Here is a 25,745-nt window from a genome sequence, read left to right on the forward strand (position 1 = left end):
GCAGTACAAGTGTTTATACACCACTTTAAGATTTGCAAAGCACTCTACATACATTATCATATCTCAAATCAGCTTTTAAAGACAAACTGAGAAGAGACTTCAGTCATCAAGCACACAGGAAGGGTGCCTAGGCAAAGACCCCAGGACAGCATTGCTAGAGAGGTGAAAACTTCGGGGGGAACAGAGGAAGGCCAGGCTTCCCCTTACCTGGGAGACCTGGCAATTTCTTGCTTTCACCAAGTATTCCTGCAGAGTCTAAGCTCAGCTGTTTCTCCCTGGTTGAAAGAATTTGTACTCTCCAGTGTTGCAGGCACCCGAGCCTCGTTCTGGCTCTGTACTCACGTCTGACCACCAGGCTCTTTCTCAAGAAGGACAACAATCCAGACCCAGCCTGCTCCACCTAGGTGACATGGCTAGATGGGGATGATGTGTCGTCCAGGCAGGTCCCCTCTGGATCTGGAAGCACTGGAACCAGATTAAATTTTTAAGGAATTTATTATTATTTTAATATTTATTTGATATTAATAATGATATTATTCATTAATTGATTTAAGATTGATTTAAGATTAATTTCCCAGAAAATGTGCTATTATCAGGGAATAGTTTGCTGCAAGGAAACAGAGAGGACTGGACTAATGCATCGTTAGTCTCAGGGCTCTGACTAATAGAGCCCCAAACTGGTGATGATAAAGGGGTAAGACATCAATTAACAGAGTAGAAGTCCTCTAAGGCAGAATGTCATAGACATTGTTGGGTGTGATTGTTTTATCTGCTGTTTTGGTTTGATTGTTCTTTTATGTTATGAAAGAGAGTTCATCCTAGTAGGGAGGGGAGGAGGTAATATTTTTTTCCTGGAAATAATTATCCTATAAACACAAAAGGCATTTATATATAAAAATAAAATGTATGTATAAATATATAAATTATTAATTCTAGAAATGTAAATTAATACTAAGACAGAAGAGTGGCAAGGACTAGATAGTTGGGGTTAAATGACTTATCAGGGCCACATAGCTAGGAAGTATTTTAGGTCATATTTGAACCCAGGTCCTCCAGACTCCAGGCCTGGTGTTCGATCCACAGTGCCACCTAAGTGCCCCATAAAATATGATGACGTTGTTTTTCTATATCTTCTGTCTTAGAATCAATAGGGCAGAAATGAGGTAAGGGTGAGGTGATTGGAATTAAGTGCCTTGCCCAGGGTCCCACACCCAGGGTATGACTTTTGAATCCAGAACCACCTATCCTCAGACCTGGCACTCTGTCCACTGAGCGACCTAGATGCCCCTAAAATATGTTTTAAAAAGAAGAAAATAATTCACGGTGCTACACCTGCTTAGTAAATATTCGTTGATTTTATTTTTTAATCTTCTCACCACCCCAGTTCCATTTTTGAGATGTCAGTGTCAAGATCAAGTCAGTGCCAGGAAGTTTCTATCTTTCTTTGCCTCTACTGGGAAAATCCTCCCATGCCAAAGGCACCTGTCCTCGCTTCATCTGTCTTTGAGCTTTCGAACAGAGAAAACAAGAGTTCCCGTTAATCAGATGTGCCCCTCCATCTAGCTCCTCCTTTGGGATGAACCATTTGATGGGTGCTGTGAGGAATGCAATATAAAATGGGCTTTGCTCTAAGGGAGCTGAGGGTCTAATCTAGTTAAGGAAGAAACTAGAGCAAGTGTTAAAAGCACATGTGGGGAGGGGACAGCTATGTGGTTCAGTGGATAGAGAATCAGACTTAGAGATAGGAGGTCCTGGATGTGCCTCAGACGTGTCCTAGCTGTGTGACCCTGGGTAAGTCACTCAGCCCCCATTGCCTAGCCCTTACTGCTCTTCTGCCTTGGAACCAAGACTTACTTTCAATTCTAAGACAGAAGATGAGGGTTTGAGGTTTTTGTTTTTTTTTTTAATCCTGTATCCAACCCCTTATTTTATAGGTAAACAAACTGAGACCTAGAGAATTAAGAGATTTGCCCTGAAGGAGACTGCAGGAGAAGCTGCACCCTGGAGACTAGAAGGAAGGCCAGACAGTATGATGCTAGTTGGGAAGGCTCTGAAAATCACAGAGAGGAGTTTGTGATGGGTGTGATAGGCAAGAGAAAGCTATTGCAGTTCTTGAGTCAGTGAGGGACAGGATGAATGTGGCTTTTGGACATTTTCTACCAACTTTTCTGAAATGCTTATAGAATTCTCCCTCACCTTGGGACAGGGGAAGGGGGTAACCAGGGGTTCAAGAGTAGGAGCAATTCTGGCAAAAGGTTTTGATTCACCACACTAAAGAGCACAGAAAAGGTAAGAAGGACCAAGGCTGGCCCAGAGCAAACCAGTGTCCCCAACGCATCCATCTCCCCGGTGTTTTTCTATGGCCTAAATCAACTCAAAAAAGACATACTACCATCAATTTGTCAAATTGTGGGGATCAAAAAATATTTGTGAAAAGGTACGCAGAAATTAAACATACTTAATTGAAACAGAGAGCTGTGTGTGTGATATAACAAGAAAGAAAAAAGAAAAAGCTCAGAGACGTGTGTGAAAAACATCTAGTTCTCCAAAAGCATATTCCTTTTAAGTTCTCTCTTCTAAAAAGGAGAATTAGATGAAGAGAAGTACCAGGAGAAAAGGAACAGGGAATTAGATGCAAAGATCCTAAAATATGGGAAAAACAAAAGAATACAGGATACAAATAAAAACGTATCAGGTGTTTGTGACTTGGATTTTTAAAAATTCAGTCAAGAGTGATAGAACTTGAATGGATGGGGATCTAAATCTGGATGCAACCTGGAGGGTAAACAAAGAGCTTCCTTTGAAGGAGGGGTTAGAGGGGTCACAAAGATTAACCTGTGATCCTGAGTGGATGGGGCTTTGCTTTAAGGATGATGATGATGATGATGATAAGGATTGTGGACCCCTTGTCTTTTTTTTTTTCCAACCCAGTTGGCTGAGATCTTCTGTTCAGTGAGATCATTGCTTCTATTTGACAAACCCTTGGTATGGCGCTTTTTGTAAACCTACAAAGGTCTAGTCAAGAAGAAAAATGAGCCCCTTTCCATGGGCTTCTTTAGTAGGGCCTCCTTCTTACTATCTTTGCTGGCCTTTTAAACTTTAGGCTCCCAGAGTTTACTGAAGAAGAAAAGAGAAGGATCAATGGCACATTTGATTTTTTTGGCTTCAATCATTACACCACTATTTTGGCTTCTAACTTGGATTATCCAAACTACATCTCTTCCTACGATGCAGACAGGTAAGCCTGTTGTCTTCATTTTACCCAAAGAAAAATGGAATCTAGAAGTCTGCTTCATAGGTGCAGACATCAGCTCTGCTCCTGCTGCTCTTGTCACCTCTGACAAAGCATCTAACCTCTTTGGCATTCAGTTCTATCCATAAAATGAGGGAGTTGGATGAGGGCATCGAGGTGGACCAAGACCAGGAGTTCTTATGGGGAAACTTTTATGGGTAACTTAAATATTACTGGGTTCAGAGAAAGGGGAGAAGGAGAACTGACTGGACAGGGATAACAGACTGGACTAACAAACTGGGAAACCACAAACCCCTCCAAAGAACAAGGAATGGGAGATTATGGATTGGCAGTTGATACCAACTGCCACCACAGATCCACCTAGCCTGGGAGTCTATGAATCTAACAAGTGAGTATCCTGGGACCAAAGAATTATGAAATACAGGTTTAATCCAGACTATAGGGTTAGAAATGATTAGAGAGGTCACACTTAACCTAAAACACTAAGGCTCAAATTCAGGGTTAAAAGTTAAAGATCTGGGAAATCCCTACATGATACTAAGCAAGCAGCTGAGACACAAGGGACAAATGGGATCTCCCGGAGATGATCTGATGCAGTCCATGTATACTCCAAGAGCACAGGAACCAGCCCAATAACTCTTCAGAGGAAATCAGGGAGACTGAACTTGTTTGTCCACCAAGCAAGTCAGAAATCTCAACCTCTCCTCCTTGATCCTGGCAGTTATAAGGTCTCAGGTGTTGTGTAGAGATACCCAAATCCACAGGTCTCTCAGGTCAGTGCTTTCCCAAACTTCTTCAAAACCCCAACTGCCTTTTTTTGAGAGAGTCCCCTGTGTTCCATTTGGAATCTCAGCTCCTGCCTGTCTAAGCTTCCAAAATGCTTAAAACCTATTTCCTTCTTACAGAGTCAAGAAGACTTGAGTTAAAATCTAGCCTCGGATATTTCCTAGCTGTGTGACCCTGGGCCAGTCATGTAACCCCAAATGTATAACCTTATCTTTCTTATGTCTTCAAATCTTATATTAGTATGTAATACTAAATGTTAGTAAGATAGAAGGTGTTTTTTTTTTTAAACCCTTAACTTCTGGATATTGACTTATAGGTGGAAGATTGGTAAGGGTAGGCAATGGGGGTCAAGTGACTTGCCCAGGGTCACACAGCTGGGAAATGTCTGAGGCCGGATTTGAACCTAGGACCTCCTGTCTCTAGGCCTGGCTCTCACTCCACTGAGCTACCCAGCTGCCCCCTGAAGGTGTTTTTTTTTTTAATGAAAAGAAAGAACTAATGAAAATATTGCTCACTTTCCCTCATCTGATGTAATCTCCCAGGAGGGGAGGAAAGAGCAGGCATCATTCTCCCTATGTGATAAATAAGAGACTGGAGGCCCAAGGTTTGGCAGCATAGTCAAGTTCACACAGCTAGTTGATGGTAAAGCCAGAACTAGTAACCTCTTGGACCCCTTATGAGTCCAGTCAAATGTCTGTCCAAGCACTTTTCCCATGATACATAATTAACATTTTATGTGAGAAGTTGAGATGGTCAGTCAATCAGCTGTCAATAAAAATATATTGGGGGCATCTTAGTGGCTCAGTGGACTGAGAGCCAGACCTAGAGATGGGAAGTCGTGGGTTCAAATCTGGCCTCAGACACTTCCTAGCTGTGTGACCCTGGGCAAGTCATTTAACCCTCTTTGCCCAGCCCTTATCACTCTTCTGCCTTGGAGCCAATACACAGTACTGATTATCAGTTGGAAAGTAAAGGTTTAAAAAGAATATATATTAAATGCTCACTACATCTATGCCCCAGGGGTACAAAGAAGGATAAAAATATGATCCCAGCCCTCAAGCAGCTCAGCTTCTAGTGGGGGAGATAACATGCCAACAACTAGGTACATACAAGCTGTAACCTGTGAATGGAAGGTAACGGTGGGGGTGGCGAGGTCTCGAAGAACGTGCAAATTAAATTGTGTCTTGAGTTTGCAACGGGCTTTACAAATATTATTTCCTTTTAATATTAAATAGCCTGCTAAAAGGAGCTTCGACTCCAGTGTCCTAACCGAAAGATGCTTCGGCCTATGAGGATTGAACGCTGAGTCCCTTGGCGCTGTCGGGGCCGGGGAGAGTTGAAGGGAAGAGGGAGAAGTTAGGTAGAGGTTAGGAAGCCGCCGCCATGTGCCAAAACCTCCCAATTCATGAAGCGGCTGGGACAGGGCCTCCTGGGTCTCCTGCAGCGATGGCAGACGAGGGCTTCGGTAGAAGGGACGTTCTGATGGTAGGAGAAGAGAAGGCAGCACTCTCTGGTCTGTGTTCAAGACGTCCAGAGATGGTGTTGAGCTTCCTCACACACATTAAAATCAGTGATGGATTTCATAATGATGTTGAGTTAACCAGACAGACAGATAGACAGACAGACAGACAGACACACACACACACACACACACACTGAATTGTGTCTGGAAGGAAGCCAGGAGGTGATGAGATGGGCGGGCATTCTAGGCATGAGGAATGCCCAGTGAAAATGCCCAGAGTCCAGAGAAAGATGGAGGCTACAGACGGGGATTTGGCAAAATGAGATCTAAGGTTTTGTCTCTCACTAAGTCTAATTCTTGTCCCAAGGGGAGTGGCTTCCATAGCGGATCGCTCTTGGCCAGATTCCGGCTCCTTCTGGCTGAAGATTACTCCTTTTGGCTTTAGGAGGATCCTGAAGTGGTTAAAGGAAGAATACAACAACCCTCCAATTTATATAACAGAGAACGGGGTTTCTGAGCGGGGAACCTCCAGCCTCAATGACACCATCAGAATCTATTACCTCCGGAGTTACATCAATGAAGTTCTCAAAGGTGCTTGAGTGTGTCCTTAGTTTCATGGTTAAAAGTCAGTGACCATTGCTGCTTAGGACACGGGCCACCTAGGACACCAAAGCCGCCCCCTCTTCCCTCCCGCACCCCTGGGCTCTCTCTTGGTCTAAACCTCTTGCCTAAGGGGTGGTTGCTGGAAGTGAGTTACCCCAGTTTCTTTATAGTATTGACCATTAGCATAAAATTAGATAGAAAATCTAGCATGAATTCTTCCTTGTGATAACCTTCACTATTTCCAGAAAAAAATGATCCTATTTTTCTCATTTATCTTTCTGGGAGGAGCAAGGGTCAGCAGAACAAAGCCAGACCTGGGGCTAGCAGGACCATTTGGTCCAGGACCCTAAATTCAAGAGAAGCTTTGAATGTAGGAAGAAAAGAGCAATCACGATGCAGCTATGGAGCAAGCGTGTTTCAGTGGTCTTACCAATCTTAATAGCAATGGTGACTTTACTATGAAAGATAGATTTTGTTCCCTTTTAATAATTAGTTCATTTTAAGTGGAGAGAAAAAGGCCAGAAAAGCGTTTGTCGAATACAAAGCATACAATACGTCCCACTTTTTTTTCGGTGCCTTGTTTTGTTCTCATAATTCTTCATACAAGTCAGGGCCTTCAAGGTTGCAAGTGGTCATTTCCAGACTGTTAGCTTCGTAACAGTGGTTGTGTGCTATGGTGAGCGATTTACAAATAGTCTGAATGTCAGTGCAGGCTGGCCTTTAAGCCAAACCTAGACTCAGGGGAGTCTGGATCTTATCTCTCCAGAGGTAACACGCAGAGAAAAAGGATCTTGGAATTTCTCTGCTTCCCAAAATTATTTGGGATTTTTCTTTGAGAACAAGAGACCTTTATTTACATACTCAGTAGTCAAAGACAATATTCAAGATGCTAAGATTGTTGAAACCCTTAGGAAAACCTTTAACCACAGGTTAAACTCCTGCTTAATGATTACATTTCCATCTAGGTTCTACTTGCATGTGGTGCCTGCTGTTTAAAGACAATTGAATGATATGAGACCACACACTGACCAACATATGCAATCCAGACAGATAGGAAGAGATGCCTAATCAAAGAAAAGCAGAAGGCCAAGGCAGTCCTAGACAGCAAAATGGCAGAATTCTTTTTTTACATTAAAAAAAAAAATTGTGACAGAATCCTCTTACCATCTGTCAGCCTATGAGTCCACAATTCCTCTCTCTCTGCTCTGCAGTCCCAGTTTGTGAAATGAGCATAAAACAGGCCAAATCGGGTGGGATATGGAATAAATTAAGGGCAGAAAGGATTTGGGGAAGAATTTCCAGAATACAGACCCTTCCCTGGGAGGCAGGGGGAAAGGGGACCTATAAGGATTAAAATAAAAAGGTTGGACTAAATGTATAAAAATGTGGTTGCCAAAAATATATTACTCAAGTCAGGGTGACTTTTTATGGTAGTTTATTTACAAAAGGAGAAAGAGTGAAAGCAAGGAAATGAGAGAGAGTAGATAATCACGCTGGCCCGATCTGAACCAGGGAGAGCTTCAGAAGTTCCAGCAAAGGGGGCCCAAAAGTAAATTAAACGAGGATTTTAGCTAGTAAGGCCTCCTCCAAGACGAGGGGCCTCTCCAGAGGCTAGTATCTCCAGAAAAGCCAAGAAAAAGAGTCCGTCTTTTTCATTCACCTACGTGATAGTTCTAGGGGAAAGTCTGAGAACATGTTGTCCAAGGTCCCTAGCCGGAGCTCCTCCAGGGCCAAGTTCAAAGGCAAAAGAGCTGGTCACTTTTAAAGATCCTTCCTTATTGTCACATCCTATGCCTTCCTTCCACTTTACATGGACCAATTGTAGCTATAGCTTTGCTTAGGACTGCCCAGGAGGTAGTCAGTCAATGCTGATTAGTCACTCAGTATTGCACAGATGGGTCACAGACCTCCTCATACTTAAAGATAAGTGGGGTGTATACACTTCTAGTGATTAAATCTAAAAATGGGCAGGGGAAGAATTAATCCCATCTTCACAGGCTTAAGGTTCTCCTAAGGACATTATACCTAGCTCATGGGAAACCTCCTACCTGGGCTTCTCTGTCTTCTAGCTATCCAGGATAACGTGGATATCCGTGGCTATACTGTTTGGAGCCTGATGGACAATTTCGAGTGGGCCACTGGCTTTACAGAGAGATTTGGGCTGCATTTCACAAACTACACTGACCCCTCCATCCCAAGGATCCCCAAAGAATCTGTCAAGTATTACGCCTCTGTAGTCAGGTGCAATGGCTTCCCGGACCCAGCCAATGGGCCACATCCCTGCCTCCAGTCGGAAGGTGAGACCCAGCTGGTGGGGCTGCCTAAACCCAGGAGGGAAGGGGCTGGAGGGAGAGGGGAAGGCGTACTTTTCTCTGGATCCTACCAGATCCTACCAGATCCCTAAAGCCCAGTGGGACCCATGCTCCAAGGGATTGTTGTCATGGAACTACTGGCATTGGGAGTTTTCCAAATTCATTTTACTCAGAGAAAACCAGTGGAGACAAATGGAAAGAAGCCTGGATGAGGAGCCGGATGACCTGTTTTCAGACACTTCCTAGCTGTGTGACCCTGGTCAAAGCTCAACCTTTCCAAGAGTCTCCTCATCCGTAAAATTAGAAAAATGATAGAACCCACATCCCAGGGTGGTCATGAGTACCAAATGACCTATGTAAAGTGCACTATAAATCTTAAAGCACTTTATAAATGCCAGCTAATATTCATATTACCCAGTTTCTAGTCTCTGGGCCACCACTGACTTGTTAGGCAATTTGTGGGGGAAGTCATTTAACTTTCTGGGCTTATTTGCTCCCCTATCAAACTGGGATAAAATAGGACTACTGACTTCATTTTCACAAGTGTGAAAGCATCTTAAAAATATAAATCACCATCACTAGAGTATTATTTATACTATTGCTAGACTACCTCTCCGAAAGACTTTAGAAAGTCAATAATAGTTCATATGCACATAGACTTTAAAATTTTACTAAGTGCTCTACATAGATGATCACATTTGATCTCATAAGCCTTGATGTAGTTGTTGAAACTAATCCCAAAATTCACTTCAAATAATATTAATAGTATGATATGCATTTAAATTAGTATAAATCAGGAAGGTGAAAGGCATATTTCTACTCTTGATGATGAAAAATGAGCTTTTCATTGTAAAGATAAGGCCATTTCTGTGACTTCTAGGGGGCTGTGTTTGAGTTCTTAGTTTGAATATACTTTGGGAAATAAGCAGAATTGCTGAACTTGGGGAATAAACCGTCTTGTATGTGCTTGTTTTCTAGATGTCCTACCAACCGTTGAGTCTATGACAGACAGGCAAGTTCAGTTCTTGGGGCTGATGCTAGATGCCACCAATGCAGAAACGGCCTTATATATACTCTTCTCGCTTTTGATTGTTGGTGTCTGTGGACTGGCATTTACACTGTATAAATTTTGCAAGGTGTCTAAGAAAAGTCCAAGAGGTACAGGGCAACATGAATTGAGTCAAATGTAGTGTTTGCTGTGTGCCCGATCAGTTGTTTCTTCCATAAATATTTGAGCAGAGATAAAGCACTGTGGATTTCTTCACATAAGGCAGGCTGACTCAACTCCCTGCTTTTATCCTGAACTGCCAGAACAACATGGAGAAAACAGAACATAATAAAAAAACAGAGTGTGCTTCTGAGTTTTCCTGAGACATCTGAGATACTGCCTGTAGTTTTCTCCCTGAAAACTTACCATTAAGATATTTTGGTTTCCATCAAGACCTTTTAGTCATCTAATCTATTAAAATGGGAGGAAGATGATCACACCTTATGGCTTTACTCACCAACTACTTTGGGGGGGGGGGTTCCCATGTAGTCAGGCATTTGGAGAGGGAGGATGTAGGTAGGAGAGCACCCAAAAAAAATGTTCCATTGACCCGTCCTACCTAAGAAAAGATGTTCCATTTAACCATTTATTTTCACACAGAAATGGGCAAAAGTCACCATGATCCTATTGTTCGGAACCAAACTTAAAAACCAAACAAAAAACCAAATTGGGTGGCTTGTTTTAAAAACTTTGGAGTTTTCTTATTGGGTCTTCCCCACCCCGCCTCATGCTTTGAAAAGTCTCCCCACCCCTACTTTCTGGTAAAGAGTGAAAAGGGCCTTATGAATGCTACATCATGTTCCTCATGTCAATCAGCAAACATCAAACACACAAATATAAAAGTCACATAGTCCCTGACCACTAAGAATTAACATAAGTAACAAAAATGTTTCTACACAGCCCTACAAATCAGAGGTTCAACAAAGGTGCCCACAAAGGATTTTACTAATGTGTCATGGGGCCAAGTGCTTTCTTATTCAAATTCAAAGAAATGTATGTGACATAGCAAGTAGGTATTCTTTATTTCACTGAATATATTCTATGCCTTGTCCAATTAGGAAACATAGGAGTTAGTACAGAAGCGCCACCCAGGAGTCAATAATTGCCCCCTCCCCCCACCCCCATCAACAAACTTAAAATAAGAGCAATGTGTGAACAAAAAGATAAATATGGCACTCTAGCAATGCCTCTTTGAATGTGCTGAGGCCATGTTATCTGAAACTCAAGAAAGAACGAGTGATTTTAAATTGAGAATCCAGAAAGCCAACTTTCTAAGTAAGGGCTTTGCAATTACTTGAACTTTTTTCAAGCCTGTCCCATATATAAACCACAGGATAGTCTATAACCATGGTGGCGAACCTATGGCATGCGTGCCAGAGGGGGCACTTAGGGCCCCTCTCTCTGGGCATGCCTGCTGTTATTACTAGAAAGCCAGAGGGATGCAGGGCGGGGCTGCTCCTCTCCCCCTCCCCTGAGGACATTTCTCACATCACCCGCCCCTCTAAAAGGCTCACCATTACTGGTCTATACACAAAACAATTTGCTTCTGAATCTCCACTTGGGCTTAATTATTTCTAAAACATTTATTTTTCAAAGACAAAATTACTTAATTTGAAGTAAAAGTATCCTCTGTTTCTGTGGGTATTGCTTTTTATCAGATAGAGACCAATAGGACCAATGTCTATTTTTAAAAGTTTTTTTTAACACCTTTTCTGAAAGTTTTAAACATTCCTGACTAAAATTCTATCACCTTCAATAGTTAATCCTTTTCGAAATGCTCCTTATAGTATCACAAGATGCTTCAATGTTGTTCTATTCTGCTTGTCTGTAATCTCAGACTGAACCCTCTTGTTTTAAATCTCCATTTGTGCTCATCATTTTTCAGGTGGAGGAGGGTGACAATGGACAAACTTGTCATTTCATTGGTCTAAGGAACAAACTTCTTTTACACTGCAAATCAGCAACTGTTTTGCAACTCAGAGTTTTAGAGGGTCCTGAGGGAAGTGACTCATTCAAGGTCACATAGATAGTAGTTGTGAGAGGCGATTCTTCGACTGATACCAGAGTTGTATAAAATGAAGATTTCTAAAATGCATTCAGAAATTTTAAATGATCCCTAAAGGCAAGATTATTTGAATTTGCAATGTCACCTCTTTAATGTGTATCTTTAATTGCATCAAAAAGAACCGAAAGCATTAGGATACTTTTTATTATCTGAGATGACTAATGTTGCAACAAATGAAACAATCTTCCTTTTGCATATAGTAGTTGCCAAGTTTAACAGACAAAGTCAACTGAAGCTCTCTGTTAAACTTGGGCCAAGAATTGGGTGTTATTCTTCATTGACTGACCATGCATGATTGAAGAAAGTAGACAAGAGGGACATAAAAGAGACTGACCAACCCGTGTAAATAATTTCATTAATACTTAAAAGGAAAGACAAGATGTTCGATAATTTGTTTCTAAACTATTTTTACTTATGTTTGCCCAGAAACCAAGGAGTTACACAAAATTGTGGACATGGAAACAGCTAGAAATGTTAGGATCACAGATTTAGAGCTGAAAGGGCCTCAGAGGTCAAACGTCTTATTTGTCTCAGTGAATTAATACATACAATCATATAACTGACCCTGTTTCCCAGACCAGTTTGTCTAAGTTATTGGCATCTGCTTGCTAAATTCAACTAAAGGATACATTAAAGAGACATATGCTTGTTGGTTTGAGCTATCGGGAGCCCTTTAAGGTCTAAAGCAACAAAAAGAAATTTAATTTCTCAATTGTGGCTGTATTTCCATATGCCCTCAACTTTCCCAGGTAAGTGCTAGCAATGGGGTCACAAAGGAAATCATTTCATCATTTCCTTACTCTAGTGAGGGAAAGGAAAGTAATGTTTTGTGGCATCTAATCTAGGAGAAAGCACAAGAAAATTCCCTCTTGGTAGAGAGTAGTGTTTTCTAGATTAAAGACAAATAAGGTATGCAAAGCTATTAGAACTTATAGATTATAAACAGTATTTAGTAATTTAAAGTGACAGGTAAATGACAAAAATATAATTTAAACTAAAAAAGGAAAAAATATATTGTATAATGTATGGAGCTAGACAATTCTCTAAACACTGCTACCCATCTTTAACCAGCTATAAGATTTATAAGGCATCTGGGCCCACTTACTACTCTATGAACCATCTTTGCTCTATTGAAGTAAATTTTTTAATGAATTATAGAAAGCCAAAAGGAAAAACTTAAAAGTTACTTTTAAAAAAACTACTGTCTGTGCTGAGGCAGGCAAAGGGATATGTAACAAAGAGGTGTGTTACCTATAGCCACTGAGGAATCTCTTGCTCTAGAGATGTTTAAGAAAAAGATGTTTATCCACTTTACCATGACTGGTAGACAAAAGAGGCAGGGAGGCCATGTAAACTTGAAAGCCCTGATGACTATAAACTTTTATACAGAAATACTAGCAAGCACTTTTTTTGGAAAAGATTTTTATTTAGCATTTGAATAACAGATTAAAAACTACAAGGTTTGGCTTGCAGTTGCAGAGCGATAGAGAAAAGTTAAACATAAATTATCATCTGATTGGCTAACTAGAGTAGAATGCTTTTGACACAAAGTCAAATTATTCTGTGGCTTACCACTGTATAGGCCCCAAGATTTGGGGGGCAAACTATCTATAAAGTGCCACCTTCTCAGCATAGTTGGGCCTGTAAGTGTATGAAATACTGAATTTGAAAGCTGATGGAGGTTTTAGGAATCCTTTGGATTCTTTGAGCTAGCTGTTGATTACCATATGCAAAATCTTATTTGTCAGCTATACTATCTCTTGACTTTTCTGAGTTAGGCAACTTTGAACCCATACCCTCTAAGCAAGTATAAGGAGAGACATTATAGAGATCAGTCAGTAAAACATACAGTAGCCCCACTTGTCCAGTAGAGTTTTAGTTGAATTAAATCAAAAGAGAAACAATGATTATTGCCCAGGTGTAACTTGTCAAACTACATTTGTTGGGTAGAATTTCCATTCCAAGTGTTGTTTTCGTCTTCACCATCATCTTGAGTCCTCAATCTATATATTTTTCCTTCTTTTTTGAAGTCTTCGCCACGTTTTTCTAGTACTCTTTTCCTGACCCCTTCCCTGTTATTAAAAAAAACAAAAAAGAAGATACTATTTATAATGACATACTATCTGACTGAGTAAGGTTCTAAAGACTAAAAAACAGCCTCTGAGCTTTTTGATTAAGACACCAATGATAACAAACAACAGAATCTTTTATTGGTTTCCATTTTAACTTCTAGAAAGAGTCTGCTTGATATATATCAATAGGACGCAGTTTCTGTAATTAGCATCCAGACTGCCTGGCTTTCAATTTATTAGAGGTGTCAATTATGTCAATAATGACAAAAGTCTGGCCTGTTTCAAAATGACACACCCTTATTTTAAAACTGACTTTGGAGACAAAAGCTCAAATGTCACTTAGTTTACTCTGCCATTTTAACTACTTCCTAAGTTTCACAAAACATATTTAAGTGTCCCAGTGAAAGAAGAATCCTGAGTAATTTTAGATAGTCGGGCAAAGTGCACTGATATGTCTAGTTCAGAGTTTTTAATAACAGAGACAGTCAATTAAATATAGAAGGAAGCACCTGGGTTCAAATAAATTGTGACTAGAAGACCTTTAAAGGCCCCTTCTTTCTCTAACATTCTACTATTGCATTCCAAAGGGCACAGTGAACTTGCCCAATGTTAGCCAAGGTAGGTCCTTATTGTACTGAAGACACATTTCTGGAACTAAAAGAGTAACACACCTTCATGAGCCATCTCTTGGCCAAAAAAGATATTCTAAGAGAAATGAGCTTTTATAATCATAAGACAAAGGATGTGCACAATTCATGAGAATCAACGAACAATGAAGAGAGTTTGTGTAGAAAAGATTTCAGAAAGATAATGAAGATGAGAAGATGTTAACACTTTCTTAGAAAGGATATTGTCTGAAAGATGAAACCTAAGAGAAAAATGAGAAGACTTCGATCAAGGGATACAGAATGAAGAAAGTAGACCCAAGAGAATAATGTATGGCTGTACCAATGATACATAATAACACCAGAAAGTGTAATGAAGACTCTTGGTCCTCTAATAATGAAACACACCCCACTCCTGAGTATGGAGAAGTGACAGCCTAGACAGGTGAGGGACCACTACACTAAGGAATGCAGAATATGCTGGCACAAGTGGGGGTTGTTTGGAAGAATTTCCTTAATTATTTTTTCTCCAAGAAGGCACAAGGGGGAAAGGAGGAGGGAGGAGTTGAGACAGAGGGAAATGACTATGTTGTTAAAATAAAGGGCAAGTATAAGAAAAAGACAAAATAATCTTGCTTCACATCACTCAAGCTAGAAAAGATGACAAAAGATAAGGGTCATCCATTATGGAAGGGCTGTGGAATGAAAATGATTCAAGACTACGGTCATCTGTTCTGGATATCAGTGTGAAATCGTGCAAAAAAAAAAAATAGTGACTATACTTGTTCAAACCCTTTAACTTGGCATATCCCCAAGTAAGTCAAAGTCAGAAAAGTCTAATATATACCAAACTATCCTGAGCAACACTCTTTCTGGAAATATATACCAAACTATCCTGAGCAACACTCTTTCTGGAGGTAAGCATTACTCCAATGTCATGAGCCTGGCTGACAAAGGTTAGGAGTACCTTCCACACTGGAAAGTTCAATCCGGAGGGAGGGACTCCTAATATGGCTGCTATAAAGACAAATACATCAATGATAGATGTTTCTTTTTAAAAGAAAGTATGTTTACATTTTCTTCCTAGAAGCAGAAATGCAAAAGGATGGAAGAAAGAACTCACAGCCATGTTGATGCTTTTCTTATAAAATATAGCTTTTCTAATGTAATTTCCCCAAGAATCACTACAAATGAGAAAAAAGTGATTTAATACCTGTTTTCTGAGGTGTTAGATGCTGTGGGGTTTGTGTGCTCCAAAGATGTTGATCTCATAGAAGTCTGAGGAGGAGGACTAGTAAATAAGAAGTTGCTAATCAATCTCCATATAGCAAAGAATGGGTAAAGTACTGTTCCCAAAAACTTCCACAACTCTCCACTTGATGACTGAACAACAGAGGTAGCTGGTCTTCCCGCCTAATAATGAAAAAACAAAAGCATGTTTATTAAGTATCTCAGAGAGAATTACAAATAAAATCACCTGTGAAATGATAAATAAGGGAAGCCTATTTAAGGAAAACTTCCTGAAAAATCTTTCTGGTTTACCAGAGGGAAAAGAATAAAATCTGAGATTTTAATGGCATGAGGGGAAACTCTTGAAAGAGAAAACTCCCTCTCTAACATCAGGCTGGCATTTCTCTGCAGAGCTGCCCAGGGCATTGAGAAGTTAGGTGCTTTTATCTGAGAACCCATAGCCAGGATATTGGAGGCAGAAGTTTCAACCCAGACCTTCCAGAGTTTCCGAGTCAGGTTTTTATCCATTACATTAGATTGCGAGCACCCTAAGAACAGGGACCATGATTGTGCCGCTTTCTTTGTATCCTTAGAGGGGTTCACGTCATTTTCAAGGCAAGTCTGACTCTTTGTGACCCTATTTGGGGTTTTCTTGGCAAAGATACTGGAGTGGTTTACCATTTTCTTCTTCAGCTCATTTTACAGATGAGGAAATTGAGGCAAACATGGTTAATTAAGTGACTTACCCAGGGTTACATAGCTGGTAATTGTCTGAAGTCACATTTGAACTCAGGAACATGAGTCTTCCTGATTCCAGGTCCAGCATCTTTCTACTGCACCACCTAGCTAACCAATCTGGTAGTTAATAAATACTTACTGACATAGCCCTCTGGTTTTACTATATAGAGGTAAAAATTGTCCTTTCCCTCCGCCTTTAACTAGGGTGTAAATAGCTGGCAACAGTGGATATTGCATTCTCCAATCACTGGTAGGCAATAAGAAAAATGGACAAAAAATGAGAACATATCTCTTATAAATGAGAAAAACAAAACTTCCCAGAGTCTTTAAGAAAACTCAGGGACAGCTAGGTAGTGCAATGGAAAAGGCGCCAGGTCTGGAGTTAAAGAGGACCTGGGTACAAATCTGACATCTTGGAACTGATACTTAGTATCAATCCTAAGACAGAAGGAATGGGCTTTTAAAAAGAGAGAAAGAAAACCAAATAAATTTTGTGATGCAAAACCAAAGTAATGAGTCTCCACCAATACTAGATCAAAAAATTTCAAACATAAGATTACAAAGTCTCCTGATAATACAAGATTTAAATGATCATCTAAGCATCCAGATAGAACAACTAACAATGTTGAACTTGAAGTCAGGAAAACTCAAGTTTAAAACATTCTCAAACATTTATTAGTTGTGTGACCTTAGATACAAGTCACTTAACCTTTAACCTTCAGTTTCCTCATCTGTAAAAGAAGCATATTAAAAGAACTTATACTTCAAAAGGATATTGAATATTAGATATTACTATCTAAACTTCTACTTCTCTTTTCTGTTGACTGAACTCTAGTCATTTCTGTTTTGTTCTTGTAAGCTGTTCTGCTCAAATGATGCCGTAGTAAAGCATTATGGGCCAATCTAGGACTTAAAACCCCCAAGCATTAGATATCACAATGGCGACCAGAAACTCCATGGTGGCACTGGATCATCTTACCTCAAATCACAGCAGTGAATTTTTCCTTCCTGCTCACATGCATTCAAATTTTATTATTGAAATAATTTGAAGAAGAAAACTAGAGTACTAAAGAGCATCACCTGGTATAGGAAGCAGCCAGGCTTTGCCTGAGGACTCAGGCTTTCTCTCAAGCACCACATATCCAGTACCTGATCCAAGTCAGACTCTATTTTCCATGGGTACCTGATGTGAGGGGAGCAGAGGGGAACTGCTGACTAACAAGACTTCCTCTCATGTAAATATGGCCCAGAAAGAAATCTGGTCCTTTTTAAGCCTTCTGAAAAGATCCCTAAAGAGCTTTACTGATCCCTGAGTATTTAGAGCCAATGTATTCCACCTTTAGTTTCTTCCTTTTTTTTTAATTCCCTTGAAAGGTGATTTTTTTTCCTGATTCTCAAGTATCTGTATTTGTTCTTATGACTATAACATTTCCTAAGCCCATCTGCAATTGAGTTTCTCACTCTATTTCTATATCACTAGAAACAGTTAACAATATATGATCAAAATACAGTTTCTAGGTGAAAAGGAATAGAACAGCAAAGATAGACAAATAGAGACAAGAGACAAACAGATGGAATCAATCAGATAGAGAGAGAGAGAGAGAGAGAGAGAGAGAGAGAGAGAGAGAGAGAGAGAGAGGTATGCACATACTGGTAAGAGCACAACTGAAGCACTTGGTGCCAGCTCTAGTTCTGCTAACTTCTTTTTGTAATCTTCTTTGGTAAATTCCCTCCTTGGAAACATGGTGGCCAAAGAAAAATTGCTGTAAGTATTACCGACCATCTGTAACAAAAAAAAAAAGCATTCAGAAATGTATGTTATATGGTTTGATGAAATTTAAATTAAGTGTGTGCAATGATGGTTTGCCCTTTTCACTTCCTTCTTTTAAAATTAACCAAACCAATTGTTCATACAAATACAAATTATAGCCCCTTAAATATATCTACATAACTTTTCTGCAATCACACTGAAATTTAATAGAAAATTCAGTCCTCTACAACAATCAGAAAAATAGTTATGTAAGCTGAGAAAAAAAGACACATTATAGCTCTGAGAACTACACAATTTAAACAAAAACAAGGACATTGATATAGCTCATGAAACCTTTGAGTAGTCAGCTACTTTGATCTTTAAAAATTTAATCAAGAGTGCACCTAGGTGGCACGGTGGATAGAGTGTCAGGTCTGGAGTTCAATACTTCCTAGATGTGTGATCCTGGGCAAGTCACTTAACCCCCATTGCCTAGCCCTTACTGCTCTCCTACCTTGGGACCAATATACAGTATTGATTCTAAGACAAAAGGTAAAGGTTTAAAAAAACAAAAACAAAACCCTCTGGGGTAAAGGGTTTAGAGTTCAGAGCAAGGACAAAGTTAATAGTTATGAGGCAGAGTGAAAGGATGAAAAAAATGTTATGATCAGATAAAGAAATTTCAGAATTTGTGGCAAACTAAGGGTATGACCAGCTCTATGTGTAGCTGAGGTAGAATGGAAGAATGTCTTGGAAAATGAGTAAATAAAGGAGTACTGGTAAGTTGAAATATTGGAGGAAATAACAATATATACCTTTAGTAAAGAGGTCTTGAGATAGAGATAAAGACTGTGAGTCAGATGATTAACTTATTGAGGAAGGAAGGAATGTATCCTAGGGGTCAGAACATAATGACTATCAGAATCTTGAAAAGGTGGCAAAAATAAATTGAATAAATCTCAAAGGAGGAGATAGGATACTGAGTGATGACTGCAAATGTAGAGTCTGGACGTAGCCATGGGGAGCAAGGAGTATTCTAACTCAATGAAATATTATTATTGTATTGAAAGAAAAGATATAAAAGACAGTTTCAGGGAAACTTGCAAAGATCTTAAGGAGGGCAAAGCAATCAGAACTAAGAGGACAATTTATTCAATAATTACACTATAATGATAAACAACTTTGAAAGACTTAATTAGTTGGATACAGAGCAAAGACTTAGCCACAACTCCAGGGGACCTAGAGGGATGAAGCATGTCATTCACCTCCTGACAGAGAGGTGATGGATTCAAGGTGCAAAAAGATACGTTTTTGGATATGGGCAATGTATGGATTTGTTTTGCTTAACTATTATTTGCTGTAAATTTTTTCCCATTTTCTTTTAATAGGGTTAGGAGACATTAGCAATAATGATGCTAAAAAGAAGTAAAATAATGCATTTTTTCAAAAAAAATTTTAAATGTAGGAAAGAGAACAGAATGAGTTCAAAGGAAGCATCTATAATAAGCAGGGCAGTTCTGAAAGTAATATGTTGTATTATATACATGTTTTAAAAAGCAATCTGAATACAAAGAAGATACAATCCTATTTTTCCTTCTGCTCTGTATATGGAAGTGCTCATTTTGATGTTTGTTAAATCCTCATTAAAAAAAATTAAAGTGTTTCAGACAAGACCAGTCACTGTCTTCAAATTTATATATGCTTCTGTCTTCAAATTAGGAGAAAAAAAACATCTTTTCTTTAAGTTCCAATAGCAATTCCAGAGTTATTAGATAGTCACTACCTTCATAATCATGAGCAAAGTATATTTAAAATCATTCCAGATTTCTACTCTTTAATCAAAAATTTCCAGGAAATGAGACTCCCTGATTTCTTATAGCATCAAATATCTGGATTTCATAAATCTTACAAATAGGAAGAATTTTTTTTGAAAGCCTAGATTCTTATGTTTTATTTTCCCGAGTATCTGAATGCTATGAATCCTTAAATGATGTAGTCTTCTGGATGTGTAAGAGGCCAGCTAAAATAATTTCATTTATTTTAATCTGAGGACTAAGTTTTTCTTTTATATCCTTTATAATAGTTTGTTTTTTTTTTTAATAAGAGCCTAAGAAAGACCAATGTGTGTCATTTCTAGAAGAAGATCAAATAAAGATGAACTAATCATCTAGCTGATGCTGTATGAGAAAATGTGACCTGCCCCCACAGCAACCTCAAAAAAAACCACTAAGTGAAGAGAGCAGCAGTTCAGCCCCCCACAGGGAAGTGGCAAAGCTCTTGGGTAAGCTTAGCAGTCCAGTCTTACTTGGAAACCAGCCACCTGAGAACATCCCTTTGGGAAATCACTTTATGACTCCATAGGTTGTTTGTACTAGGAGGGAAGAAGACAGACATATCTTCATAACATAGGTTCAAAACCTCACCAAATTTCCTTCAAAAAAAAAAATAGGAAAAAGTTGAATGCTCACACTTTGCTCTCTTTTTCAACCTAATGGCACATCCAGAAGCAGAAAAAGGCTCTAGATAGTGTTAGGTAGTACTTCTCAGAAACAGATGCTCAACCAACCATACCTATCTTCAAGGTCTTTTGACTGCCATCTGGTGGAACTTCCTGTTTTACTCATTTTTCCAAGCTCTGGCTTGGGACTTTTTGTTCTGTAATAAAAGCCTATAGTTTCAGTTTTTTAGTAACTTGGAAAAATCAATTTACCTGTGCAGCAAATTGTCTTGCTTCTTCTAGAGGAGCATCAGAAGGAAACTGATTCGTAAAGGAAGATCCATCTGGAAGGCGGAACTGAATTCTTGCAATAGTACTATGAAAAATATCAGAAGTCAGCATACAGCTCTAATTACATGTTCTCAAGCAATCTTGCTTAGAGCTAATTAGGGACAACAAAAGTGTTGGGTTTTAATTAAAAGAGATTTTTTTTTAAAGCTTTTATTTTCCATCTTAAATTAATATTGTGTATGGGTTCCAAGGCAGAAAAGAGATAAGGGTTAGGCAATGGGGGGTGGGGGTGGGGTGGGGTGGGTTAAGTGACTTGCCCAGGATCGCACAGCTAGGAAGTGTCTGAGGCCAGATTTGAACCTAGGACCTTCCTTCTCTAGGCGTGGCTCTCAATCCAATGAGCCACCCAGCTGCCCCCACAAAACAGATTTTTTTAAAGGTCCTTCTAGAAAGGAATTTATGCAACATTTGCAAAGGACAGAGGCTGCTAGATGGCTCAGTGGGTTAGAGAGCCAGGCCTGGAGATGAGAGATCCTGGGTTCAAATCTGGTCTCAGACACTTCCTAGCTATGTGGTCGGTCCTGAGCAAATCACTTAACTCCAGTTGCTTAGTTCTTACCACTCTTCTGCCTTGATAGCACTGATTCTGTGCAGATTTTTTTAAAAAATAAGAAAAAAGGGGGCAGCTGGGTGGCTCAGTGGATTGGAAGCCAGGCCTAGAGACGGGAGGTCCTAGGTTCAAATCTGGCCTCAGACACTTCCTAGCTGTGTGATCTGGGTAACTCATTTAACCCCTATTGCCTAGCCCTTACCACTGTTCTGCCTTGGAACAAATACACAGTATTGATTCCAAGATGGAAGGTAAGGGTTTAAAAAAAAATAGGAAAAAAATTTTCAAAGATATCACTGCCATTTGCCAAATCATAATTTCTCATATCTGGAGCAGACTGGCCAATTAGTAATGGCCACAATACTGCAGAACAACAGTTAAAACCAGCCACATCCAAGCTCAAATTAACCCACTTCTATTCCTTTCCTCAACCCCATTATACATCAACTACCTTCTTTCCCGAGAAGAAGACTCTCTCTTTGCTTCCATTTCAGCCTGTTTGGCCAATAAAGCCGCAGCTTTGGCAGCTTCGACTTCTTCTTTTGTCTTTGCAAAACGTGCTGCCCTTTCTGCTCGATCCTTTAAAAAAAATCATACAACAGTTAAAATTCACTGCCAGATATTTACATCTGAAATCATAAGTTCTAGGACTGTGATACAAGTATTGAACAAAGCCCTTTCACATCATATTTATTGACTTAAAACTTATTTTGGAGTAAGCATTAAAAATTTTCCATGCAGATCAACTATGAAGGAATTTTAAGTGTTTTAAAAAATAAGCCCAATGGGGCAGCTGGGTAGCTCAGTGGAGTGAGAGTCAGGCCTAGAGACGGGAGGTCCTAGATTCAAACCCGGCCTCAGCCACTTACCAGCTGTGTGACCCTGGGCAAGTCACTTGACCCCCATTGCCCACCCTTACCAATCTTCCACCTATGAAACAATACACCGAAGTACAAGGGTTAAAAAAAAAAAAATAAGCCCAAGGAAGTAAAAATAAGCCCAAGGAAGTTTTGGTGCTTAACAAGTATTCTATTCATCTCTACTAGAAATTATTTCAAAGCTGTCCCAGACTGATATTATCTGACTAAATATTATTTTCCCCCACAAAGAAGCCATTTGGTTTCAAGAGAATGTCATGTGACTGATGATTAGCTTGATTCTAGAATATCTTGAAAAGCATTTTCCCCAAATATTTGTAAAACATTAAGAAGACAAAGTATATGCTGAACAAGATGACATCTGAAGTTCTGCCAACTGAGATTTCTAACAAAAGAACTTGATAATTCATAAATCTATTTTAAAATGTTTTATAAGAGTTATTCTATATGTATTGTACTTTTCTACATTATCTTGTAGTGAATCAGAACTCTTATACAGCAAAATAACTCATGTTTATGTATGACTTTAAAGTTTAAAAAGCATTCTCTCTAAATCATGAAATGAGATAAAAAATCCATCAATCAAGAAACATTATTAAGGACCAATTATCTGCCAGGCACTGTGCTAAGTGCTGAGGATGCACAAAGACTAAAGCTAGCCAAGCAGACAATATGAATTATATAAATACATAGAAAATTGAGACAAGATGATTTGGGGAAGGGAAGGCTAACTACTAGCTGGAGAGAGGTCAGGAAAAAAGGTTTTATAAAGCCAGTGGTACTTTAGTGAAGCCTTAAAAAAAAATCTAGTGAGGAAAGGAATTTATTCCAAGCAGTCATATAGAAAAAAGGGTGGTATGTCATATATGAGGAATTAGCAAGAAGACCAGCATGGCTAGACTGCAGGTGTGAGGAGGGAACTGTGAAAAGGGAATTCTTTGTTCTCTTTGTCTATTCTGAGTTTACACTTGTGAAAGGGAATCCTTTATTCCCTTTGTCTATTTTGAGTTAACACTTGGATAACAATAATTTAAGTACCCCTACTTAATTTATTTTGGAGTAAGCATTAAAAATTTTCCATGCATATCAACCATGAAGGAATTTTAAGTGTTTTACTTAACCTCACCAGATTGTGAAGACAGGATTAACTCTCCTTTGTCTACCTTTTGGTTGAATCAATTACAAGCTGGAATTAGGTGGAGGAGCTCACAAACCACTTAGAGAATTTACACCCTCAGAAACTCAATCAGCCAGGAAACCCTGAACCCTTTCGATGAGAATTCACACTTTCGGAAGGTGAGAAGTGGATCCCACAGACATTGCCCCCCTGGGCAGTGCTGGGCAATTTGGAAGCCATGATTGGCCCCTGTGAAAAGGTGAAGAGACAAGAATTCACTATAAAAGGCCCTGAATTTCTGGGGCTGGGGGGTGAGCTTCAAGAAGAGTTCAGCTTCAAGAAGAAAGTTGGCCTCAGGAGTCACCTTAAGCTCCAGTCATCATCTTGACCTGCCTCTTGGAGGGAACTTGGGTGAGTGAATAGCTTTCCCTTCCCAACTTCTGTAGAGAGTTTAATTCCAGTTGAAATTCAACAAGTCCTGGCTGAGTCAAGCACTGAAGCAATATTTAGTTAGATAGGCTACTTTCTTCTCTACCCTCTTGTATTTCTCTACTTTTGTTCTTTCCACCTCTTTTTGTAAATAAAGGCTATTAAAGGTCATTTCGACTTTGAGCAATAATACTTTGAATTTGTTACCACCATTATTATTTATAATTTTCATAAATTTTAGTCAAACCATTAAAATATAATTCCTACATAACTAATGTGAAATAAGGTTAGAAAGTTAGCCTGGAATCTGGTCGTGAAGCATTTTAGATGTGACAATGTGACACAGTAGAGTTTACATTTAATCCTAGAGTTCATAGGGAGACAACGGAGTCTGTTGAGTAAGGAAGTAGCATGGTTAGATTTGTGCTTTAGGAAAATCAGTGATGTAAAAAAAAAAAATGGCAGAGGCAGAACTGACAAGATCTAGCAAACAAGTATATATGAATCTGAAATGAATGAAGCATAAACAATGTTACCAGTGCTATAAACCTGTATGAGTGGAAAGTCAATGATACCCTGGACAGAAATAATGTCATTGAGAAAAGGAGTGGGTTTGAAGGGAAAGATTAATGAGTTCAGTTTTAGGTATGCTGAGTTTGAGATATTTATGGGACATTCAGTTTGAAATGTCCATTGAGTGGTGGGTAATAAGTATCATCAGTTGATGAAGTCACCATAAAGTTAGAGAAAAATGTCAGGATGGAGCCTTGGGAACATGTTGTAAATGATGATAATTTAACAAAGACTAAGAGGGAACAATCAGACAGGCAGAAGAATGAAGAGAGAGCAGAGTCCCCAAAACCCAGAGAGGAGAGACTATATAGGACAGGGTAATCAATAGTGTCAAATGGGGGACAAAGGCCAAGAAGGAAGAAAATAGTGGTAATATATTATCCCCCATTTTACAGATAAAGAAAATGAGACTCAGAGAAATTTCCCAGGGTCACACACTGTCAAAGATGGGATTCTAATTCAGGTCTCTCCTGACTGAAGGTATGGTGCTCTTTCCACTTGCTCCATCCTCCACTCCCCTTGCTGTTTCTATTCCTGCAGTCTATCGGAGGTTTATAAATCTACATTCAAACATTTCTTAAAAAAAATAAAACTTGAGGTCCTAGGTTCAAATCCAGCCTCAGACACTTCCCAGCTGTGTGACCCTGGGCAAGTCACTTGACCCCCATTGCCCACCCTTACCACTCTTCCACCTAGGAGCCAATACACAGAAGTTAAGGGTTAAATAAATAAATAAATAAAATACAGCTTACCAGAGCAATCTGCTGCTTTATCCGTTCCCTAGCAGCTTTATCTTCTGCTTTCTCCCTATTCCTCTCTTCTAACATTCTTTTTGTCAGCTCTTCTTCTTGTTTTCTTTTATAGTCCAGCATTTCTTTACCAGTTTTCCTTCTATCGATTTCCTTCTTAATCTCTTTCTGAATTGAAGAGAAAATAAACTATAGAAGTCAAAAATGAAATTTAAAAGCCTCACAAATTATTTTGGCTGCTGTCAAGGTTGGTTACATATAGACTGTGAATAGGATATAATTTCTACATACGATGTATTTTATTTGTAGTGATTTCTAATCAAATGCCAGTTGTTTATGAATTTTGGGCAATAGCTGGACTATGATTATGATGTGGCCAATGTTTTTTGACAATCAGCAGTATAACTGCTTGTAGGTCTTTTGTTTCTAGACTAAACAATCAATCTGAAGGGAAGGGGTATGTAAAGGGGAAACAGCTTACTGGGCTTGACAGGGTGACTTTTCTGATCAAATGCATAATGAAAACATGAACAGAAATAAAGAGATAATACCAGCACATTATAATTGTAGTTTGTAAACTTTGTATTTTACAAAGCATTTTTTACATTATCTCATTTGCTCTTCACAAAAACTCTGTAAGGGAGTGAGGGAGGTAGATTTATCCACTATTTATATGTGGGGTAAGCAAAGGTCAGCAAGGCTAAATGAGTTTCCTAAGGGCAAAAAGCTGGTTAGTG

At 39.2% G+C, this 25,745-nt stretch overlaps 2 protein-coding genes across 2 annotated transcripts in view; one reads left to right on the forward strand and one right to left on the reverse strand.

Moving 5' to 3' along the window:
- The window catches only part of LCT (lactase), a 46,383-nt gene extending 35,020 nt beyond the window's left edge, over positions 1–11,363 (forward strand). Inside the window, exons 14-18 of the mRNA XM_044669129.1 lie at positions 3,104–3,238; positions 5,869–6,092; positions 8,174–8,401; positions 9,395–9,574; positions 11,350–11,363. Of these exons, the coding sequence (XP_044525064.1) occupies positions 3,104–3,238; positions 5,869–6,092; positions 8,174–8,401; positions 9,395–9,574; positions 11,350–11,363 (781 nt within the window). The remainder of the gene's footprint in view (positions 1–3,103; positions 3,239–5,868; positions 6,093–8,173; positions 8,402–9,394; positions 9,575–11,349) is intronic.
- Positions 11,364–11,654: 291 nt separating this feature from the next.
- UBXN4 (UBX domain protein 4) overlaps positions 11,655–25,745 on the reverse strand; it is a 38,392-nt gene continuing 24,301 nt past the window's right edge. Inside the window, exons 8-13 of the mRNA XM_044669902.1 lie at positions 25,012–25,176; positions 21,714–21,841; positions 20,635–20,737; positions 17,826–17,957; positions 15,420–15,619; positions 11,655–13,601 (exon numbers count right to left, since the gene is read on the reverse strand). Coding sequence (XP_044525837.1) covers positions 13,463–13,601; positions 15,420–15,619; positions 17,826–17,957; positions 20,635–20,737; positions 21,714–21,841; positions 25,012–25,176 — 867 coding nt within the window. The 3' untranslated portion in view covers positions 11,655–13,462. The remainder of the gene's footprint in view (positions 13,602–15,419; positions 15,620–17,825; positions 17,958–20,634; positions 20,738–21,713; positions 21,842–25,011; positions 25,177–25,745) is intronic.

Source organism: Gracilinanus agilis, chromosome 3 (assembly GCF_016433145.1).
Source record: "Gracilinanus agilis isolate LMUSP501 chromosome 3, AgileGrace, whole genome shotgun sequence".
Lineage (NCBI taxonomy): Eukaryota > Metazoa > Chordata > Mammalia > Didelphimorphia > Didelphidae > Gracilinanus > Gracilinanus agilis.